This window comes from Aythya fuligula, chromosome 18 (assembly GCF_009819795.1).
Source record: "Aythya fuligula isolate bAytFul2 chromosome 18, bAytFul2.pri, whole genome shotgun sequence".
NCBI lineage: Eukaryota > Metazoa > Chordata > Aves > Anseriformes > Anatidae > Aythya > Aythya fuligula.
The window spans coordinates 5,887,484-5,907,738 of NC_045576.1; the positions used below are offsets into that span (position 1 = coordinate 5,887,484).

The window sequence follows — 20,255 nt, forward strand, 5'->3', positions numbered from 1 at the left end:
CATTTTAAATTAGAGAAAAACAAAATTTAAGTTTGGATTTTGTTTAGACTGAAGATGAAAAGTTGTGTGCATAAGATAATGCAACCACAGAGCCTACCAGCTGGGGATTAGGAAGGTCTTTTGTAAGGTACTTCAGTTACAGTGGGCTAGATGCTATAGGTGTTTTGTCTGTGCTGCTCCTCCATGACTGCAGGCGGGCTCTGCTGGGACTGCAGGAAGCCACAGCCAAAAACAACTGCATTGTGTTTGAAGACTCTGGGGTAAAGAAAAAAGGGAAACCTGAAATTTTTGGTGGTGTTTCTTTTTTTCTTATGACTCTTAAATATAATATAACGCTGGTTCTGAAAGGAAATGTAATGCTAGTTCTGAAGTTTCTCTTATATCCTCTCCCGCTTTTTCAAGCAGAGAAACATTTGTCAGGAGCGATCGTTACACAGCATTTCGCAGAGTTCCCAGTTCACCAATAAATTCTGCCAGTGTTAGAATGCAAGCCTAAAGAGATGACCCTGACCTCAGCAGGGTTCCCGTGTTGAAGTATTTGTTTCTACTTAGCTCTGCCATGTACCTCACCTTGTTTTCCCTTTTCCTCCTGTCTTCTAACTGCCCACTTTTGTATCCTTCCTTTGCACGCCCTATCTTTGCTCTTGACTTGCAGTCATGCTGTTTCTTCTGCAGCAGCAATGCTGTGAGTTCTGGACACAGGAGCACAAAGAGGTGCAAGTCCAAATCACTGCTGCGTGCTAACGGGGAGGTCCTGAGCTGCTCCCAGTAATAGTGCTGTTCTTCATTGCATTTCCTCAGTTCCTGTTGTTACAGACTCCTGGCAGCATCTCCTCTGTCTTGGAGACTGACCCAAATAAGCTAGGGCCCAACTGATATTGCCCCTACCACGTGGAAAATGAAGGCCCTGGACTGAAAACCACGTCAGACAACACAAATGCAAGGCACCGCTTGTGAGTCCTTCTGCTTCTTGTTCAGCCTGCAGAGAGATGAGACTGTGCTCACAGCTGTCTGAGGTAGCTGGAGTAATCACCTCGCACTGAAGGAAATTTGCAGCAGCTTTGCAAAATTGCCTTTGGCGTCTGTTTTAGTGTTCCTGTAGAACCAGCTAATTCAATTTTTTTTTCATCAGTTGATGTAGCATTTTTCAAAACAAGCCAGTCAACATTTTTAAAGATTTTTATTGCAGTTTCTCTCAGAGCTGAGAAGTGCCAAAATATGCGTCCATCTTTGCTGTATCATTGCTCTTGAATGGGAATTGCTTTTTTTTTTTTTTTCCTCATTAGGTTAAAATGAATTGAAATGGTATTTTAATGCTTCCCTAATCCACTTGTGGTGCCTATGTTTTGATTAAGGTAGCAATACATTGATGCTGAATTACTGAGTGATTATATCTGCTCAAGTATATCTAGGCACAGTTTGCTAGTGAAATTCAGCCCTTGTTCAGTGGGACAATGGGATCATCTTGTGACAAGCCTTTTCTAAGGAATAAAGATGTGTTTGATAAATTTGATACTATAAAGAAATTCAAAACAAATTGCATTTTTTTTTCCTCTCTCCTAAAGGCTGTTATTTTTACTGGCATTATTTACTTACCAAGGATGTGCCATCTCAAGAGAGAAATATTCAAATGGTATTTCTGGATTTTCAGATACCAGGAGGAAGCCCTCCAGGGAGCCTTGCATACATACAGTAATAGTTAAACTGCCACAGTGTGTGTTGCTAGAACTGCAAAGAGAATTCTTCTTCAACTTTTCGGAAGCTCTCCTTATCTGTAGAAAAATTTGACTTGTAGAGTTTTGATGGACCTACGAGCATGAAAGTGAAGTTTTCCCTCTGCTCAGTTTCCCAACCTTATTTTTGTTGTTTATAATCAGAGTACCTGTGTTTTAACACCTTCATGGTAAGGTTCTAGGATTCTCATTCGTCTTCTGTTTTACTACCCTATTTTCTCTATTTCCCACAATATGATTTAAAACTAAAGAAAAAGAAGAAAACTGTCATTTGTTTCCAGTGCTTGGTCTGGGCTTACACTGTGTGACAGCATCCTGTCTGGGGCTTCCTCAACAAAACGTGGCACAGAGATGTGTTATACCAGGGTCTATGGCTTGTAGGCCTTTTCTTCTATCTGAAGTCACTCAGGTTATCCATTAAATCATTGCTGGAAACATTAATGGACATGTTAATTTTTAAAAGCTGCTAGATTCTCAGAGTGGACCTTTTCTAGTCTGGAATTCTGTTAAATCTTGTTTTGGGTGTGGAAGCAGAAACAAGAGCAAAGCCCACCTGTTTGCATTTCTAGGTGGCATTGCAGTTTTATGCAAATTCTGTCCTCATGCTCTGTGCGGTGTGGCAATGCTGAGAGATTTGAACTTAAAACACTGCACTGAAGTTGCTCGACAGCTCTACACAGAATCATATATCACAAGCTGCTTAACGAAAGAGGAACGGTGAACTTGTCACTTTGATTTAGGAGTAAGCAAAGAGTGTACTTAAGTCCCTTTCAAGATTGATGTATTGATGATTCACAGGCATTGTTAATCACAAGTATTTGTCAAGGTAGGACTTGTGCTGTGATAAATGGTGGCTAATCATAGATGAGTGCTGAGTCTTTTATGCTAGTTACAATGCTGTATTTATTAGGAAGTATTTTTTTTAGCGATAGATGCTGTTGTTGTGGTAGCATTTGTAGCCCAGTAGTTTAACACTTTGACATTTAAAAATTTTGACTCTAAAATTACCTGACCCTACGAAAATTACTTGGACTCTAAATTGACTTCTAAACATGTGTTGCTGAGTAATAAATGTTATCAGTCTTCCTTAAATAAACAAAGATACACTTGAAAAATAGTGGGCCTAAAAGGTTTACTTTATAAGAGGAGTCAACATTTCAAATACTTAGCAATTTTACTTAGTCAAATCCTTCTACAGGCAAATGAGGGTATGTGGATGCAGATACTTGTTTTCCATTGCAGCTGTGACCGGACAAGGCTTGGTATTGATACTCATGTATAATATATTTATAAACCTTTGTTAAAATAATCAGTGGTTACTCTAATTCTCTTAAGGGAAATTCCCAAACACAAGGCTGTTGCTAAAAAGCATTCTCTGTGAGGCAATTCTAGATTTCTAGCATTTTCTAGAGTCTACTACTCAATTCTTTTACTTGGGAGGAAAAACAGAAATAAACCTGCTCATATTTGTATTGCATTTTTAATTTTAGCAGCATATTGGGACTAAAGAACGTCAAGTTTTTATCATGATAGTAACTCTCTGGTGGAATTGATAGACTTTTTTGAATAACATGCTGTAGAATGAAGCTGTAACTTCATATGGAACCCCGTTGCTTTAATCCTCATTGAACTATATGGGATTGGAATAAAAAGTAAATGGCTACTGGCAAAGAAACAAAATGGTGTATTAAAATGAAAAGTGTTCTTTCTAGTCAAATTAGCAGATACTAAGAGCCATGCTTTTTTTTTTTTTTTTCTTTCAGAACACACACAGCTCACCCTGTGTCTTTTCTTTAATGATCACTCTCATACCTTTTGTCTGGTTCAACATACGGTCCTAATTGTTGCTTTTGTGGCCTTTTCCATTTCACAGTGGTTCCTGTCATTTTGAAAGCTCTGACATATGATGAGAAGAGGGGATCATGCAGTGTGGGTTCCAACGTGAGAGATGCGGCGTGCTATGTGTGCTGGGCCTTTGCTCGTGCTTATGATCCATCAGAACTTATTCCATTTATTAACCAGATTTCAAGGTAAGCTGCTGCGATAAGAAACTGAGCTAAGTACAGTTAATTTTAAAAATCTGTTCAAAACTAAGGAGGAACTAGAAATTAATTTAGTAGTCTTATACTGTATACCCTATAAGTTAATGATGTGGGAGAGCAATGCCCTATCTTTAAGACATTTAAAATTAGATATTTGACACACACACACACTCTGTCTCTCTCTGAAGTTGCAGAGCTGCTTTATGGGGTCAAAGGAGAAGAGAAAAGGAGAAGAGAAAACTTACAGAAGTTACTTCTTACTTTTTCAGATGCACACTTGTTCCTAATGATCCAGGAGTTATGGTACTTTATCAGATTGTATGGTGCAAAGAACATAGCATGTCATATTGACTTGCAAGTTGAGCTGATCTAGGTGTAAAGGAATAAACTAGACTTCAGATCTCCTAAAAACCCGTTTCAGAAATTCCAGATACATCTGTATGGGTTGTAGTTTTCCTTCTGAAATGTTGAAGATTGAAATTTATTTTGAGTAAAGAATACTTTTAAAATTAAATCAATTCCAGTTTATAAAAGTGGTAACAACTTGAACTCTATGTGATGATTTTGAATTCTTAGTAATATATCACTTCTGAAAAAGCATTTTTATTATAGCTATTAGCAGGTTCTAGTTAAATTTAGCAAATACATGACAGAACTCTTCTCTCTTTTGTTATATTTTGTTTTCATAGAGTACCACAGTCTAGAATGACTACTTTAACAAAACTACTTTTAGTTGAAAGGGGAAATATGCAAGTACTTCTTTTTTAGCCTGTTCTTTCTGTTTCAAGACTCTCAGAAGTCAGACTTTCAGAAGGTACCTCAGTCAACATCTGTCATACTGTAACAATGGACTAGAACTTGGTGCTGGTTCCCCCAACACTAAGGATATTTCTGCAGCTAGAAACTGGTTTTACCTTTTCCTTTTTTCCTTCTTTCTTCTCTTGCTTTTCCTCCTCTTTTTGCTTGTCTTGTGGGATTCTCTCTTCAGTAGGTAGTCTTTTTGTTGGCAGCATATTTGCTGACATTTCAAGGTGTCTTTAATGGGTGATTTGCACTGTAAACACAGAGGTAGCTTCTCACAGTTTCTTGGCAGACTTCTAGTGTGCTCTCATATCAGCAACTCAGGCATCTTTGTCTCCACTGGCAGATTTTTAATCAGTAGTCATTTAGTATTACTTTCAAATATATATAGGAACTATATATTTATAGGTCCCAGAAACCTAGTCCTAGTTCTAGTGCTGCCTTGCTTCCAGACTGCTGGCAGAACTATTCCAATCACACCCAAACAGCCTTGTTTGGAAATGCAGCACTGCTACTTAGCTCAGCAGATGCCCAAAGAAAATCACAGAATCACAGAATTTCTAGGTTGGAAGAGACATCAAGATCATCGAGTCCAACCTCTGACCTAACACTAACAGTCCTCCACTAAACCATATCCCTAAGCTCTACATCTAAACGTCTTTTAAAGACTTCCAGGGATGGTGACTCCACCACTTCCCTGGGCAGCCTGTTCCAGTGTCTAACAACCCTTTCGGTAAAGAAGTTCTTCCTAACATCTAACCTAAAGCTCCCCTGGCACAACTTAAGCCCATTCCCCCTCGTCCTGTCACCAGGCACATGGGAGAGAACAGACCAACCCCCACCTCGCTACAGCCTCCTTTAAGGTACCCATAGAGAGCAATAAGGTCGCCCCTGAGCCTTCTCTTCTCCAGGCTGAACAAGCCCAGCTCCCTCAGCCGCTCCTCGTAGGACTTGTTCTCCAGACCCCTCACCAGCTTCGTTGCCCTTCTCTGGACTCCCTCAAGCAACTCAAATGTCTTGTTCCTTCTTCTTTAAGGCAGTTTTGAAAGTTCCTTGGGACAGTCTGTAGACCCTACATATCCATTTTTATTCCTTGAGCCTAGTGTGCCTTCCCCTTGCTGGTCTTTGCTGTTTTTCATCCTTGTATCCTCACTTTCCTATGCTGGCCCTTTCACGCAGGGTCACAGGGCAGTGTCTCCTACCTGTGTGGTACTTGCTCCTGGCATTTTTTGAGGCCTTGGTAAAATCTTTCTGTCTAAGAATCTGCTGTCACATTTCTTGAGGCTGAATGCTGTTTTTCTTCCTTCTTTTTTAATGCTATATTTTCTACAAAGTAAGCAGGTGAAAAAATGCTAAGGTTCTTAGCGTTGTGTCTCTGGTAAAGCATTTTCATGCTATTTTTGTCATGTTTCATCCACAACAGTCTAGAGACTCAAGGAGAGGAGTCTTGTAACACCAAGCTGTTCTGGAATGTGAGGCCATCTACAGCTGCTGGATGATTTTCAGAAAGAGAATTGGGACTCTAGGAAGTGCCTGATTCAGTTATAAGCATGATAGAAGTAGTGAGTGATGCTTGCCCTAGTAAGTTATTAAGGAAATATTTTATTTTCAATGGTCATGTTTAAATAGTCTTCCAGTTGATTTTATTGTAAATTATTAATAGAAAAGTACCTAAAGATATGTTTGCACAGTGAAACAGTGATTGTATTTTGGGTTGTGTTTCTTTTTTTATTCTAGCTGGCTTTTTTTTTTTTTTTTTTATCTAACCAGCACAAACGATGGTAGCAATGAAGACATAGTGACAGGATGAGTAGAATGTTACCAAATACTTCTAAGAGGGTGTTAAGGGCTATGCAAAGTTACTTATTGCTATCTTTAAACCAGCAGGAATACATTTATATTCAGGCTGCAAGCAAAACATCAGGAAGAGTGTGGCAATCCAATAGTAAGGTCTTGTTCAAAGCTAGTGTTTTTTGTAGATTTGGTCAGCAGCCCTGTGGAAGTAAATCCTCTGTTTCCATCCTCTTAGTTGAACAACTTGAAGGTTTGTTTAAAGGTCTGGCAAGCTTGTTCCAAGAGAAGCTTTAAAGCCAAAGTGCAAATTTAGAAACATTCAGTTTATCAGCATTCTGTTCTGTTCTTCCATTTTTCAGATTTTTCTTCCATTCATAATGCTTAGAGCAATATATTTCTTTTACTTCTTTTACCCTACCACAATGCAAATCAATGTTATTCTCCATATGTAGGTGCAAGCTGACCATTTTGATTTTACATGATTTGTCGTACTTTGTTTTACTGTTACAAAGCTTTTGCACAATTATGAAGAGCTCTGTGGTTCTGAAGATGCTCCTGTCTTTTAGCTTTCAGTGTGTTCTGGAAACATTTTTTTATTTTTATTTTTATTTTTTATTTTTTGGGAGACATCAGGTGTAAATAATTGGTGTCTTCTACCAAAAGTAATACAAGTTACCACTGTGGCTTTGCCAGTTGCAACTTCACCTGTCTGGACTAAGTTGGTGGAGTGGAATGAAATGGAGGGTAGACAGCTGGGGCAGAACTGAAAATTTATTATTTTCAGTCATAAAGTGTTGTGATTTATACATGTTTAGTTCTATAACAAAGCTGCACAATACTTTAGCCAGTATTAGTGCTATAGTAAGGCTCTACTTAAAAATCTTTGTCGTTATGTTGGCTGTACCTTTTCTTAACACGATCAGCTCTTGAAGGTAGAATTGCCACTGCAAAGAGAAACAGTAGAAAAAAAATATTCAAATAGGGTATGACACACAGTTTCACCTATTGTGTCAGCAAGCCAATAATTACATACAGCTCTTTTTTTTTAAATCTAGCCTTAGGTGTGTCACTGTTTTACTTAAAGAAGAGTCATACTTCTAGCCACAAGCAAATTGTTGCTACCCTTAAAAAAAATGCAGAACTCAGCATCTTGAAACAAAGTACATGATATCCCTTGTGAGCTGAATTACACAGCAAAAATATCTGCCTATATGAGAATACAAACTATTAGCTTCTTAGAGAAAAATAATATATTATTTACCTGCAAAGAAAGCTACTACCTCGTTAAAAAGATGTAATAAGTGATTGAGATCCTGAACTGTTTGCGTTGTCATGGTGCTAGAAATTGTGAATGGTTTATCCTTCACAGTCTTTAGCAGTGCTGTTGAACTGGCTGGAGATAATGCTGAGCTTGGAGTGTGAGTAGCTGGTTGCCTGGTAAGAATGCTCAGAGTCAAGAGACAAGGTGGGCATCGTAGTAGAGCAAGTGCACTGAAAAACTGGTGGTAACTAGATGGTGTTGAGTGGGTAAAATGGTTAAACAGTGACCACTCTTCTTACCGTTCTTATTAAGAAAAAAAATTGACAGAGGATGCTTATTGGAAATACTTGCCTGAGAATTTTAATTTTTATGTATCTGTTGGTATTTTTCCCTATCCATATTTCAATAAGATACGCTTAGTAACATTTGTTTATTTTTTTAGAAGTCCAGTTAAACTGGTTTCTAAAACCTTGCATGATGTATTCAAGCTTCAAGACCACAAAAAGAAGATTCTTGGCAAAGTAGATGAAACTTCACTTTTAATGCAGGATCAGCTTACTACATTTTGAAATACTTGCACATACTGAAGTTGCTATTCAGGCATATCTTTCTAAAAGCACTGCTTGACTGAGATTTTTTTCTTCTCCCAGTCTGCACATGCATGCACTCTTTTTAAGCTTACCTATGAGGAAAGTTAAATATAATTTAATAACTTGGAAATGCAGGTAATTTGATTCCTGCCCCCTTGGGTGTGGAAATTATTGTCTGTAAAGTGGCAGGTGCACACTAAGAAGCAGAGCTGTTTTGTTTAAAAACTAAACAAAAACCGAAGAGGAAAATATACTTTTGCTCTATTATACAATTAGAAATTAAATTGTTGCTGCCTATCATAATTATATGAAACTATTGCATGGTCAGAATATAGTTTTATTTATCATTTGATGGTTTAGTTAGGTAATCAATAAATAGATCATTATTTAGAGGGATCTGAATACGTGCATACAGTGTAGGAGTACAGGCAGCTTTGCCTTCCCTGCGGTGGTGTGTTGTTTTTGAAGAGGGAAAAAAAAGGAAGGTGTGGCTATGGATAAATGATGTAGCTTGCCCCAGGGCAAGATTGTCCTGCAGAATTGGGGAAATCTGAAGCATTGCTTTGAGCTACATCTTGTACCGTGATGAAATATTAAGAATAGCTTTTTCTTTCATGTATGTGAATGTTGCCTTCAGAGGAGAGCCTACTCTGCGCCTACTGCATCTTGCACTTGTGTAAACTTATTTCCTCAAGGGGCATCATATGGCTTTTTAAATTTTTTTTAATAGCAGCATTTTAATTTGCAACTCCCGAGTGTTTTCTTTATTGCTCTCTTCTATATGTGTCTTTATTTTACTTCCAATGTTTTACTCCAAAACTTTGGGATTGAAGTAACACGCTGAAGATGCTGACGTTTATGTGTGTAACAACAACATGCTAAAAAGACTGCGTAACTCTGGATTCAGCAGTGGGGAGTTTGAGTGGCTAGCAGAAAGTAGTTGGGTTAGAAGGGACTGCAAGTGTGCAGTGCAAAAGTGTGACTGGTCACTGTGTTTATCATTTTCTTCTATTTTCTCCTTGCCTATCTAAACAGAAGAAATTAAACCTGAGACTGGTCTGAAGGGCTTTTTCCCCTACTAATGCTGGCTGAAGCAGCCACTTTTGCATGCTTCATCTCTGTTGCTCCTGTAATTGAGGAAAACACAGCCAAAAGTGATAAAGTGAATGGGGAGCTTCTCTGATTAAAAATAAATAAATGTATAGTTGAGCCTAGGTCTGTTTTCATCATCCAGTTCACCAGGTAGCCACAACTGGGGTACTGATACAACTAAAAGGGTATGAGAAGGCTGTTTGCAACAGACTCAGCAGACTCCTCTCTGATGCTGGTCTCTCCTCCTCTTTTTAACTTGCTGTGATTGTTCAAAACCATTTCGCTTGTGATGATTGTTAAGCCATCCCTCCCCTAATGCTATTAGTAAGGAAGACTGTTTTCTGTGATGTTACAAGTCAGACTTTTCCCTTTTTTGAGTTCAGGAAGGGAATTCTGTTTTTGTGCCAAATTGGCAAGAGGCTTGAGAGTTTATTTTTTCTCTTCCCACAGCTTCAGGGTGGTATGTTTGAATTAATAGCAGTAAACTCTCAGAGGTTAGCAATAGTATAAGCTGCTTGTGAGTATAGTGTACCTGTCACAGGTGATAGAGGAAATTCAGACTTACTTGGTGGTTCACCCAGTACATATAAGCAGAGGGAAACCTGATATTTCTGTGTGCTGATGCCCATCACCTGGCTGGCCTCTGCTCTCTGATTATTTCTGGCTTGTTGGGGGAAGGAAGTGAAATCAGCGTCAGGCTAAAGAAGTGAGCTGGTAACCTGCTCTGAGTCCTGTTAACTTTCCCTGAAGCCAGTTAAGTGAGTACGTGGGGTAAATGGAAGGGAGCAGGAAAAAAGCAAGAACGATCAGTAGACTCATAGAATTGCAGCTTGCTTTTTAAAATCTGCTTGTGTGCTTATTGTACCCTTAGTAGCTTGTCGTACTTACAGGCTAAATATACCTCAAGGAACTACAAAAGGTGTTTCATAGAGACTGCGAGATGCAAAACCACTCTTTGCTCTACCTGTTAGTAGTCAGGTGTGGTATATTTCAGACAAGTCAAGACATGATTCTTCAACTAGCTTAAAAAATATCCCACTTTGTTTGACATAAACAGTTTCTTTATGTTAGGAAATCCTGGTGGAGTATCACATAAACTCCCACGACAAAGCAGACAGGTGAAGACACCTTTAACATGTTTCATCTTAGGCATGTTGCTTTCCTTGCTAATCCATGTGTTGCAGCAGACTGTGCCTGCATTTTAAAATATGAATTAACTTGAAAAAATTATTCATGTAGTTCAATAAGTTTAAAATACTTTTACTGAAAGGATTAACATAAAACAATGACTACAGTATGATTTATGAATATAATCAGGCTGGGTGGTAATGACAAAATTCCTGTTTTTTTTTTTTTTTTTTTTTTTTTGTGTGTGAGTGTGTGTGCTTGTTTTCTTAAACATGTTATTCAGTCAGCACACTGAATAGCTCAGGTGGCATCGCATAGATAGTATGTTGTTTTGCTGGTTTTACCTATACAAGTTTTTCTTGAGGTAACAGAATAAGAAAAAATAAAAAGTACTGTTTAATTATAAGCAGAAACATCAGTCAGAAACTCATGTTGTATATAACAATCTGAAACTGTTTTTCATCATATTTAATAAACCAGATTTTAAGTGTAAATATGAAATGTAAGGAGCAGTACTTATTCTCGAGTGACAAACTTTTAACGTTTGAAATTTGGAAAGACTTACATAGTTTTTAAAATTAACATATTAATATTTAACATGTAAGTGCTTTCACTCAGCCCGAAGTGTCCCTTTTCACTACCACTGGAGACAAAACAATGACCTGGAAGAATTTCAATCTGTCCCAGTAAAGCTCTTCTGAAATACTCTGCAACACTTAACATCAGGCTACCTTTGACATAGTACAGGCAGCACTCTGCTTGCTGAGTGCAAGCAGATGAGTTGAGCAGATGATTCCTGGCTTGATGAGTTTTCTGGTTTTGTTTACTCAGAATAGAACAATATTGAACTTCTGCATAACAGACAAAATCATATTTTATCATATAGTCCATATAATTGGAAACGTCCAGCAGAAATTTGCTTCTTTTTGCTTTCCAGGATCATTTCTAGGCAGTTCCTTAGTTTTGAGTGTTCTATAATTAAAGTGAAATCCTTCCGAAATGTTCCTATAAAAAGATTTGTAAGTTTCTCTGTATGCCAGAGAAGAAGATTAAGGTATGAAGATAATGTTTGACCCAGCACTCTTTCTACAATTAACCATGTAAGCTTCTTCCCAATGGAATGCCTCATAAACATTTGCTCTTCCAGTTGCTATCACATGGATGACCTCCTTTTGTCTTGTAATCGCTTGATGCCTTTCTGGCAGGGAGAGGAATTGTTCATGCAAGTAGCAATAAGAAAGGATTGACTGTCTTTAGAACAATTTTTACACCTCTGTAGTAAAATGTTGCATTTATTGTGTTTTATTTTCTATTTCATTCCTTCTTTCTGTCTCTTGTTTCCCTTAATGGAGGTAATCACTGCTGCCTCTGTAAATTCAGTTTATGCATTTCAGTGAATTTTAAGAACATAGTTCCTGCCCAGTAAGGAAACTGATAGCCATTACCCAGGGAAGTTTGATATTATCAGTGTAATTAATATCTTTATGCTAAAGCAAACCTACATTGGAATTACTTTTCAGCCAGTATTTATTTCCTGTTTTGCCTGGAGTCAATAAATAATGTAATGAAGAGTTTCAGAGTTTGAAAGGAATAATTTTCTGCTTAAGTGATTCTCCTGAAGTGATATTTATTTGTCACTGAAGTTAATTGAATGCTGGAGGTGGATTTCTAAAGCTGTAGACTTCATGTCCTGGGATATATTTTCTCTGTTGTGTTCTGTGGCAGGTTTTTAAATGTGGTTCTGTTGCAGTAAAAAGAATTGAACTGTGGAGGTTTGTCAGATTTCATTCACAAAGTAGTATCTTTGTATAATCATACCTGTATATCTACAGATAACCTTTTCAAAAACTTCTTTGCAATTTATCCTAAAGTGTCACTTTTTAAACAGAATTTGCATACTGTTTACTGATTTTTTGTTACTTAAATCATGTGATCATGCTTGTACAGATAGCTGAAAGCTTCCGTTGCTTAACTTTTAGTTTTACTTAAGCCTTACCTAAGACTTACTGTGTATTTGGCTATTGAGAAACTGTATTTCCAAGTTTTAATTTAAAGTTGCACTGTCTCGCATTTGAGATGTTAGATATGTCCAAGTTTGTACTCGTGCTATATTTAAAATATAAAACCTTCCTATGTAGTTAAATGTATTTGTATATTCCTTAAACTGTTTTGCTATAGTAGGATGGCAGTTGTCTGTTTATGCCGTGGAAATGTCCACAAACTACAGAAACAAGGAAGTACATGGTTGTTTCAACACAAATTTCAATTTAGAATTATATTTTAAAAAAACAAGCTAGTTAGAGAATATTGTGAATGTTTTGCTTGGAATCCTAAATAATGAAATGATATTGCATGTTTCTTCTTGTATTTTTGGTAGTTATAATCAATATTTTATTTCCTCAGTGCGTTGGTTATTGCTGCAGTATTTGATCGTGATGTTAATTGCAGAAGAGCTGCTTCTGTAAGTTACCACATCCTAGCCTGTGTTTATTTTTTGGTTTTGTTTTTTAATTTCATAATTTGTAGCACGTTCATCTGAGACTACAGTTATAAGCAATATATGTGTGTGCAGTGAGCAGACAAGTGTTTTTTTAAATCCTTCGAATTATGATGTGAATTTAGATTCTAAATTATATAATCCACAGTTTCATATCTTGATTTATGGACACAATTTACAATACAGTCTGCTGTATTTTTGTCATGTTGGATAACATAAAGTATTTAAGAAAGAGTTACTTGGTGTTTTCTAGTCCTAGTGTGACAAAAGGTTTAGTAATATACAGACTCTGTATCTTAAGAAAGTCACCAAGGTGGTATGTTTTATGAGGTTATACTTCTCTAAGTGTTCATCCCCTGTTGCTGCATCTATAAAGATGCAGCAAGCTGCAAAATTCTAGAATAATCTTTCTCCTTCAAACTAACCTTCAAAATGTTTTCAGTTATTTTACAGAACTCTTTTGTAGGACAGGGAATTTTGTTAAAGAAAGTGATACACCTCTTAAGCAGATATCATTATCTGGTTAATAGGACTGAAACCAAAGTGAGATCACTGTGTAGAAAATACTTGTGCTGTTGAAAACTGAAAAATTGCATAATTCTTCTCAAGAGAAAGGGATTATTGGAAGATAGGTTATAGTTGAAAGGATGAAAGAAGTAACATCTCATCTTTGAAGTTGTAAGTCAATGTTGTATGTATTGCATTAGCTTTCTAAAGAAAAAAAAGTAAAAAGAAAAATTGTCTGTATAGCAGATTTAAAAAAAAAACACACAAAAACAAAAACACAAAAAACACAAATTGAAAGAAAGAACCTTGTAACTGTACTAGTAGCTGCTCCTATGAAACAAACACAGGGGCAAACAATGCTGGTCAAAGGCACAGGTGTCCATATTCCTAAAAAACAAACTTCCCTATGAATTCCTTTCTAAAAAAAAAAAAAAAAAAAAAATCAGGGATACCCGGACAGCATCCTTATTTTTTCTAGCCACACCCCTGCTTGAGAGTTTAAGTTGTTGAATGAAGGAGCAGCACAGTTGCTAGGGAAATGAGTCAGTTCTTGTGTAATCATATCAGGAATCATCTTGTCTAAATAGGTTAAAACCAAAGCATGGAAGCTAAGATGCTGTAGGTCACTGAGAACTGATACATGTATATCCTTTGCATAATGTACAACTGAAGAGTAACAGTAGCGCTACTTCCCCCCAGGCTTCAACTCCTAAATTATAGAAACTGTAGAATTTAACATTCCTGGCTAATTTAAGTCACTTTATTCAAATAAAATCCTCAGAGAAAAACAAAGGTAGCTTTGCCTTCCCTAAGAACCGTGCAAGCTATAAAGGAATGTAGAATAATAGAGTCACGGAATAACCTGAGTTGGAAGGGGCCCACAAGGACCATCGAGTCCTCCTCCTGGCTCCACACAGGACCACCCAGAAACCAACCCCTACATCTGCGAGCGTTGTCCAAACACTACTTGAATTCTGTCAGGCTTGGTGCTGTGGCCACTGCCCTGGGGAGCCTGTCCCAGTGCCCGACCACCTCTGGGTGCAGAACCTTTCCCTAACCGCCAGCCCGACCCTTCCCATGTCCCAGCTCCATGCCGTTCCCTCGGGTCCTGGCGCTGTCCCCAGAGAGCAGAGCTTAGCACCTGCCCCCCCGCTCCCCTCGTGAGGGAGCTGCAGGCCGCCATGAGGCCTCCCCTCGGCCTGCTCTGCTCTGGGCTGAACAAACCAAGGGACCTCAGCCGCTCCTCACACATCGTCCACTCTATACCCTTCACCATCTTCGTAGCCCTCCTTTAAATGCTCTCTAATTAGTTTTATGTCCTTTTATTGTAATGCCCAAAACTACACACAAGACTCAAGGTGAGGCCGCAGCAGCACAGAGCAGTGTAACAGAGTAGATGGTAAAAAGTAAATTACTGTATTTGCTCTATAGGAATTGCAGGAGTCAGTGGGTAATGTGTATAAAGAAGATACTTTTAACATGATTCCCACTGCAGGAGTACTGCTTACTTTTAGTTGCAGTAGTCTTTATTATGATTCTGTGCTTAAACATAAACTGATAGTTTGACCATGAAATACGGTGCTAAACCATATACAAATGCTATAAGCTTAATGAAGATTGTGTGTGTATTTCAAGTGAGTACAACATACTACAGACATTTTGTCACTTTCTTGTTGTAGTTTAAGCCAGGATATCAAGCATTCTGTAATTTGATTATCTCCAGTCAATAAGTGTTTTGTTTTTTTGTTTTTGTTTTTTTCTCCCCGTTAGTACATTATAATTTAGAGCTGGACAAAGTTTGGGAGTTTGGGATTGTTTTGATGGATAGTTATGCAAGTATTAAAATCTCTTTACTTATTTTAGAAAGTCAGGCAAAGAAATACTTTGTTTGCCAGGCATTACTACAATTTTGAAGAAAAATACCTGGGAGTCCTAATTATTCCCAATCATTACTACAGTTAAATGCATGTTTAAATAAACAACATGTTTTACTAGATTTTCCATCTATTACAATATGCGATGTATTATAATGCGGAGCACCAATAAAACACAATAGCATATAGAGATATTTTGAACCCCGAGGTTAGGGAGAATAAAACAAGACTGTTCTTTTGAAGCTCTAAACGCATTCTGAGCTGACTTTTGCAACTCTTTCATGAATAATCATTATAAAGAATGATCACATGAATAAGAGACCTTGGATAGGGCTGTATTCTGTTCTGACATGTTAAAGAGAGGGTTTTCTTTACACATGGTTGGTTGATACTTTTTAAAATCATGACTTATACAATGTTTTAGTACTTCTTCAATTTTTGTGGGAACGAACTGAAAACTTTTTTCAAGGGCTACTAAATTGAAATTGATATTAGCGTTGCCTTATAAATATTTATCTAGTTTCATAAGCAGTGGTAAAAGTTGTATTTTTTTAATAGATAAACTATGCAATTAGGTGTAAGCCAACATCTAAATTAGATGTTTAAAATAAATCAGATGATGTGAACTATTTCTACCATGCTGCTGGACTTGTATCTTCTCCACCTTCATGATCGCCTTTCTAAATGAGTTAGAAAATGAAATGGTGATTTAGCACTGGAATTTTAAAATTCCTGTACTAAGTAAAAAACTCAGTGAAATCTATATGAAATGTAGCTGTTTTCCTTCTATGTCATATATAGGCCCTTATAGATCTTTTTACAATGATTTTGCCACAGTATATTTTAGACCTGGGCCTACAGATATATTGCAAGTAGAAGAAAACTTGAGACAAGAATTACATTCTTTGGATAGTAAAGTTTCTGATCTTAACAACAGAAAAAAAAAATAAATCTTTTTACATTTTATATCAGTAATGCACGTTTGAGCAGTATGTTTTTAAAAGAAAGTACAATGATGATGAGGTCTAGGACATTGCTGCAGCTCGCGGTCCTGTTCTGGAAGGCTGCTTTACATGTTGCCCAAGGGTGTATCTACGCTTCAGTTGCTGCGGAGGATAGTCTCTACCTGAGGTAATCCTAAACCAGCTACCTTGGGGGCAGTGCTGGCAGCATGGCTACGACACCACACCGCACAAACTAAGGTGGGCTCCTAAACCTGCCTGCAAGGTGGATAAGCAGCTGAGTTGGCCTGTGTTGGTATTCCTGCGATGGATGCACTGCGAGCAGGAGCTGAGCTAGCCTGGGCAAGTCTACAGGAACTGCAGTCATTATCCTAAGCAGACGTAACCTCAGAAGTACAGTGGGAGACTGGCTTCATTAGGCCTTGCTTCACCTGTGTTCTGTGTGCTTGCTCCATATGTAGAATACGATACCTTGGTGAGCTTAACCTTTTGTTTTTACAGGTGGATTACCACATGCATCGTATTTATGTAGGAAATACAGAAACTCTTGTCTGTTGAAGTTCTTATAACATTTTCAGTAGAGATTGAGACTTCAACGTACCCCTGTATATTAAATATCAGTTGTCAGGTGGTAAATGCTATCCCTTCCTGGAGATTTGTGTTCACTGATGGAGGGACATTACAAAAGAGAAGTGTCCAGATAATGATGGACACTAGTCTCTGAAAAGAGTTAAAATTTAGAGAAGTTTTTATTTGTACTTATGATTATAATTTCTTTTGAGAAAAAATAAATGGAGACTTTTTGAGAGAAATTTCAGGGCCTAGTAAGGAGTATGGAGTAGATTTTATTCTATATACAGTACAGGTAGAGAGATTAACTTTATGGTCATATTGCAGTTTGGAAGATTTTTAGTTTCTTTAATTGAAAACACGAGAAACATACGTGAATTTTGCCTTCAGATTTTGTACCTTTACGGTTTCAATGTGGTTTCAAATTGTATGTTTCAAATACTTGTTCTTGATATTTGTCTGAAGTTTGCACTGAACAAAAATCAGACTTGGCCTACTATAAGCCAGTGATGTTGCAGTAGTCAGGCAAAAGCAAACTGTCTCAATTTCTGTTGTCTCCAAGTATTGACTTTCAACTCTAGTGCAAAGCCTTGTGTCAGTACTCAAAAGCACTCTTCTGGGTGTGACTAGTTTAATAAACTTGCATTCTTAAACTGCTGTCATGCAACATACAGCTTTAAGAACACTAGAGCACAGAGACGCAGAAACAAAAAAGCCCTGTGGGCTTGTTCTATTAACAAAGCTTACTTTATTTAAAAAAGAAAAGCCATGGGTCATTTATATTGTTGTGTGTTTTGAATTCATCTGGTGTTTATCAAAAAGCAAACCTGACTCGTTTTGGTATGTTTGTTCTCTGTTCTTCAGGCTGCCTTCCAGGAGAATGTTGGGAGACAGGTACGGTAACTTTCCTGAATCTTCATTCATGAGTGTGCTCTGGAGATGAGTGTAAATGTGTAGTACCTCAAATCAAAATTAGACGCTGTGGCTTCAGAGAAGATGAGTAGGAGAACGTTACAAAATATGTATTTTCACTACCAGAAAGCAGGTTCTCGCGCAATATTTTCCTGAGATGTGAGTTTTATTTTAGTATTCTGGTTTTGGAAGAAGATGGGCTATATGGTAATTGTAAGTCATTTGGAGAAGCAAAATTAGCAGCTATTCTACACCTTCCAAGCTGCAATGCTCTTAAAGCAGGAAAAGCACAAGTTTGGGTTATTCTTTAGTCCCACTGGCATTCCAGTTTTAAACAAGTGGAAGAGCTGAAGTGTGCTGCACAATCTTTGCTGTGGTTTGGTGATAAGACAATGAGCTAGGCTTAAGATTCTTAAACCCAGTATTTGGGTTGTGCTTGCTGTATCGTAATGCTACCATCTAGAAGCTCCTGAGAAATCCATTAATTTTAAAGGAATCTAAGTTTTTTGAAAAAAGTATTGTGGTAGATTCCTATGTAATTTAGCAACATTTACATTGTTAAAAAGCTCAAAGAACTTTGATTTGCAACCTTGCTGGAGAAGCAAATAGGATAAGAACTTCAATTTTAAAGTTTACTCATTTCTCCTCAGGAATTAATAAAGCTGAAAATACAACTTATAGCATGGAAAATAATTCAGCTAGTGTATTCTTCTGACAAAGCAAGGCATGTAGAGTTAAGAGCATGATTCAAGCAAATTTTGATTTCAGTAAGACGTTCTTTAAGGCATCTTTGTTAAAATGTGATGTTTAGCTTTTCCCAGCTATCATTCCTCAAGATCTCTGTTACGAGCCAGGATATTATTCCTTTAAAGCTATGGTTATTAAGCAATGTGTCCTGAAGTAGTGTGTGAATTTCTAGACAGAATGAGGTTAATAGCAGAGAAAGGATGCGAGAAGACCGGGAGGAAGAGGGTAGGTATTTTTGATGACCTGACACAACTAGGTCCGTGATAAGTAGAAGCCAGCCTGATTCTTCCCTGGGTCTATAGTTACTGCTCAAAGAGGTTAGTCATCACAAAACTACTCATCCTGATTCCACTTCATAAGGCACTGAATAGAGTAAACACCTTACTCTGCCTTCAGCTCCAGAAGAGACAGGGCTCTTGGGTGCTGTAGGCTTATAAATGCTTTCATGTAGGAAAAGTTCTGTGGAGCTTTTTATTGCTTGGTCAGAGGTAGTTTACAACCAGAAATTAACAATACTGCTTTGACACAATTCATGTTTTTTGATGCTGATTGAAAACACGATTTCAGCATCCATGTTGGACTGCTAAGGAGAAGTTAGTAGTAAGACAATTAAGTTATGGCATGAAGAGCAGAATCGGTCTCCCAGCTAGTTCCTGTAGAAGTTCAGAAGTTTTTATTTGCTGAACTATTCCCTACTGCCTAGGAAAATGATTACTTAATCCGTGGATACACCCTCTAAAGTCCTTTACCTGGATGTAAGGTGTTGAAAGAGTCACCCTTTCTCTGAATTGGAAGGAGCTGAAACATACTCTCCATCTGAAGTAACAATGGTGATATGAAATACATGGAGAAAAAAATTGACCTTGCTTATTTCCTTATTCCTGCCTGCTTCACCTTTGCAATGCAACATGACCTAAATCTGAGAACTTGCTTTTATGGCCTCAGAAGAACAACCCTTGTAAATTACTTTTCATGTAAGTGAAAACACTGAAAAAAATGCAGAATATATATAAAGCATAAATAATGGCAAAAACCCATTCTTCTAATAAGATGAACTTTTGTATTGGAGAAGTAAGTTTCAAGTATTTTGATGGAATGGAAGTCATGACCTCTGAAGCCATGACCTCTGTACTCTTGAACTTGGTTTTAGGAATTTTCCTGTCTCACTGACACATGCACTGTGGCACTCTGACCTGCGATGAGACAGCATGAAGCTGGCATGCTTACAGTCCAGTTATAAAGAGCACGGTCCAAGTACAAGCTAGAATTGAAATTGTTTAGCTGTGATTTTTCCTTATGTACAATATCATATATTCTTACGTATTTTACATTTCACATTTTACATTTCTTACATATTTCATTGTATGTCACCTTGTTTAGCTACAAATAAAATAGTGGTTAGGTATTTCTTGTGCATTTTTTTTCCAAATTGGTGTTTCATGAGGCTTTTTGAGAGTGCATTTGTTTCATCTTTGAGTTATTAGGGCTTGCAGGTAGTCTCTTGTATGAGCTGTACATATTCTGTATGCTCTTCTTGGTTCAGTCAGATTGCAGGCCTTGGTTTTCGGACAGTTGGCAGTATGCTACCGAGCACAAGACCTCTGCAGCAGCTGACACCTTCCTACTGCTTGTGCTGTGTGCTTCTTTAATGATTCAGGCATAGATGTAAAGATATTTTTTACTATTTTTTCATGGCTGTATCCTAATGTGGAAGGGATGAGTGAACTGTAAACAAACAAAACTAT

The 20,255-nt window shown here is 37.5% G+C and overlaps 1 protein-coding gene across 2 annotated transcripts in view; it reads left to right on the forward strand.

The window, feature by feature from the left end:
* Positions 1-20,255, forward strand: part of TBCD (tubulin folding cofactor D) — a 125,622-nt gene that overhangs the window by 51,008 nt on the left and 54,359 nt on the right. For both annotated transcript variants that reach the window (XM_032199678.1, XM_032199677.1), the window contains 3 exons: positions 3,607-3,763; positions 12,845-12,902; positions 17,716-17,745. In XM_032199678.1, the coding sequence (XP_032055569.1) occupies positions 3,607-3,763; positions 12,845-12,902; positions 17,716-17,745 (245 nt within the window). The remainder of the gene's footprint in view (positions 1-3,606; positions 3,764-12,844; positions 12,903-17,715; positions 17,746-20,255) is intronic.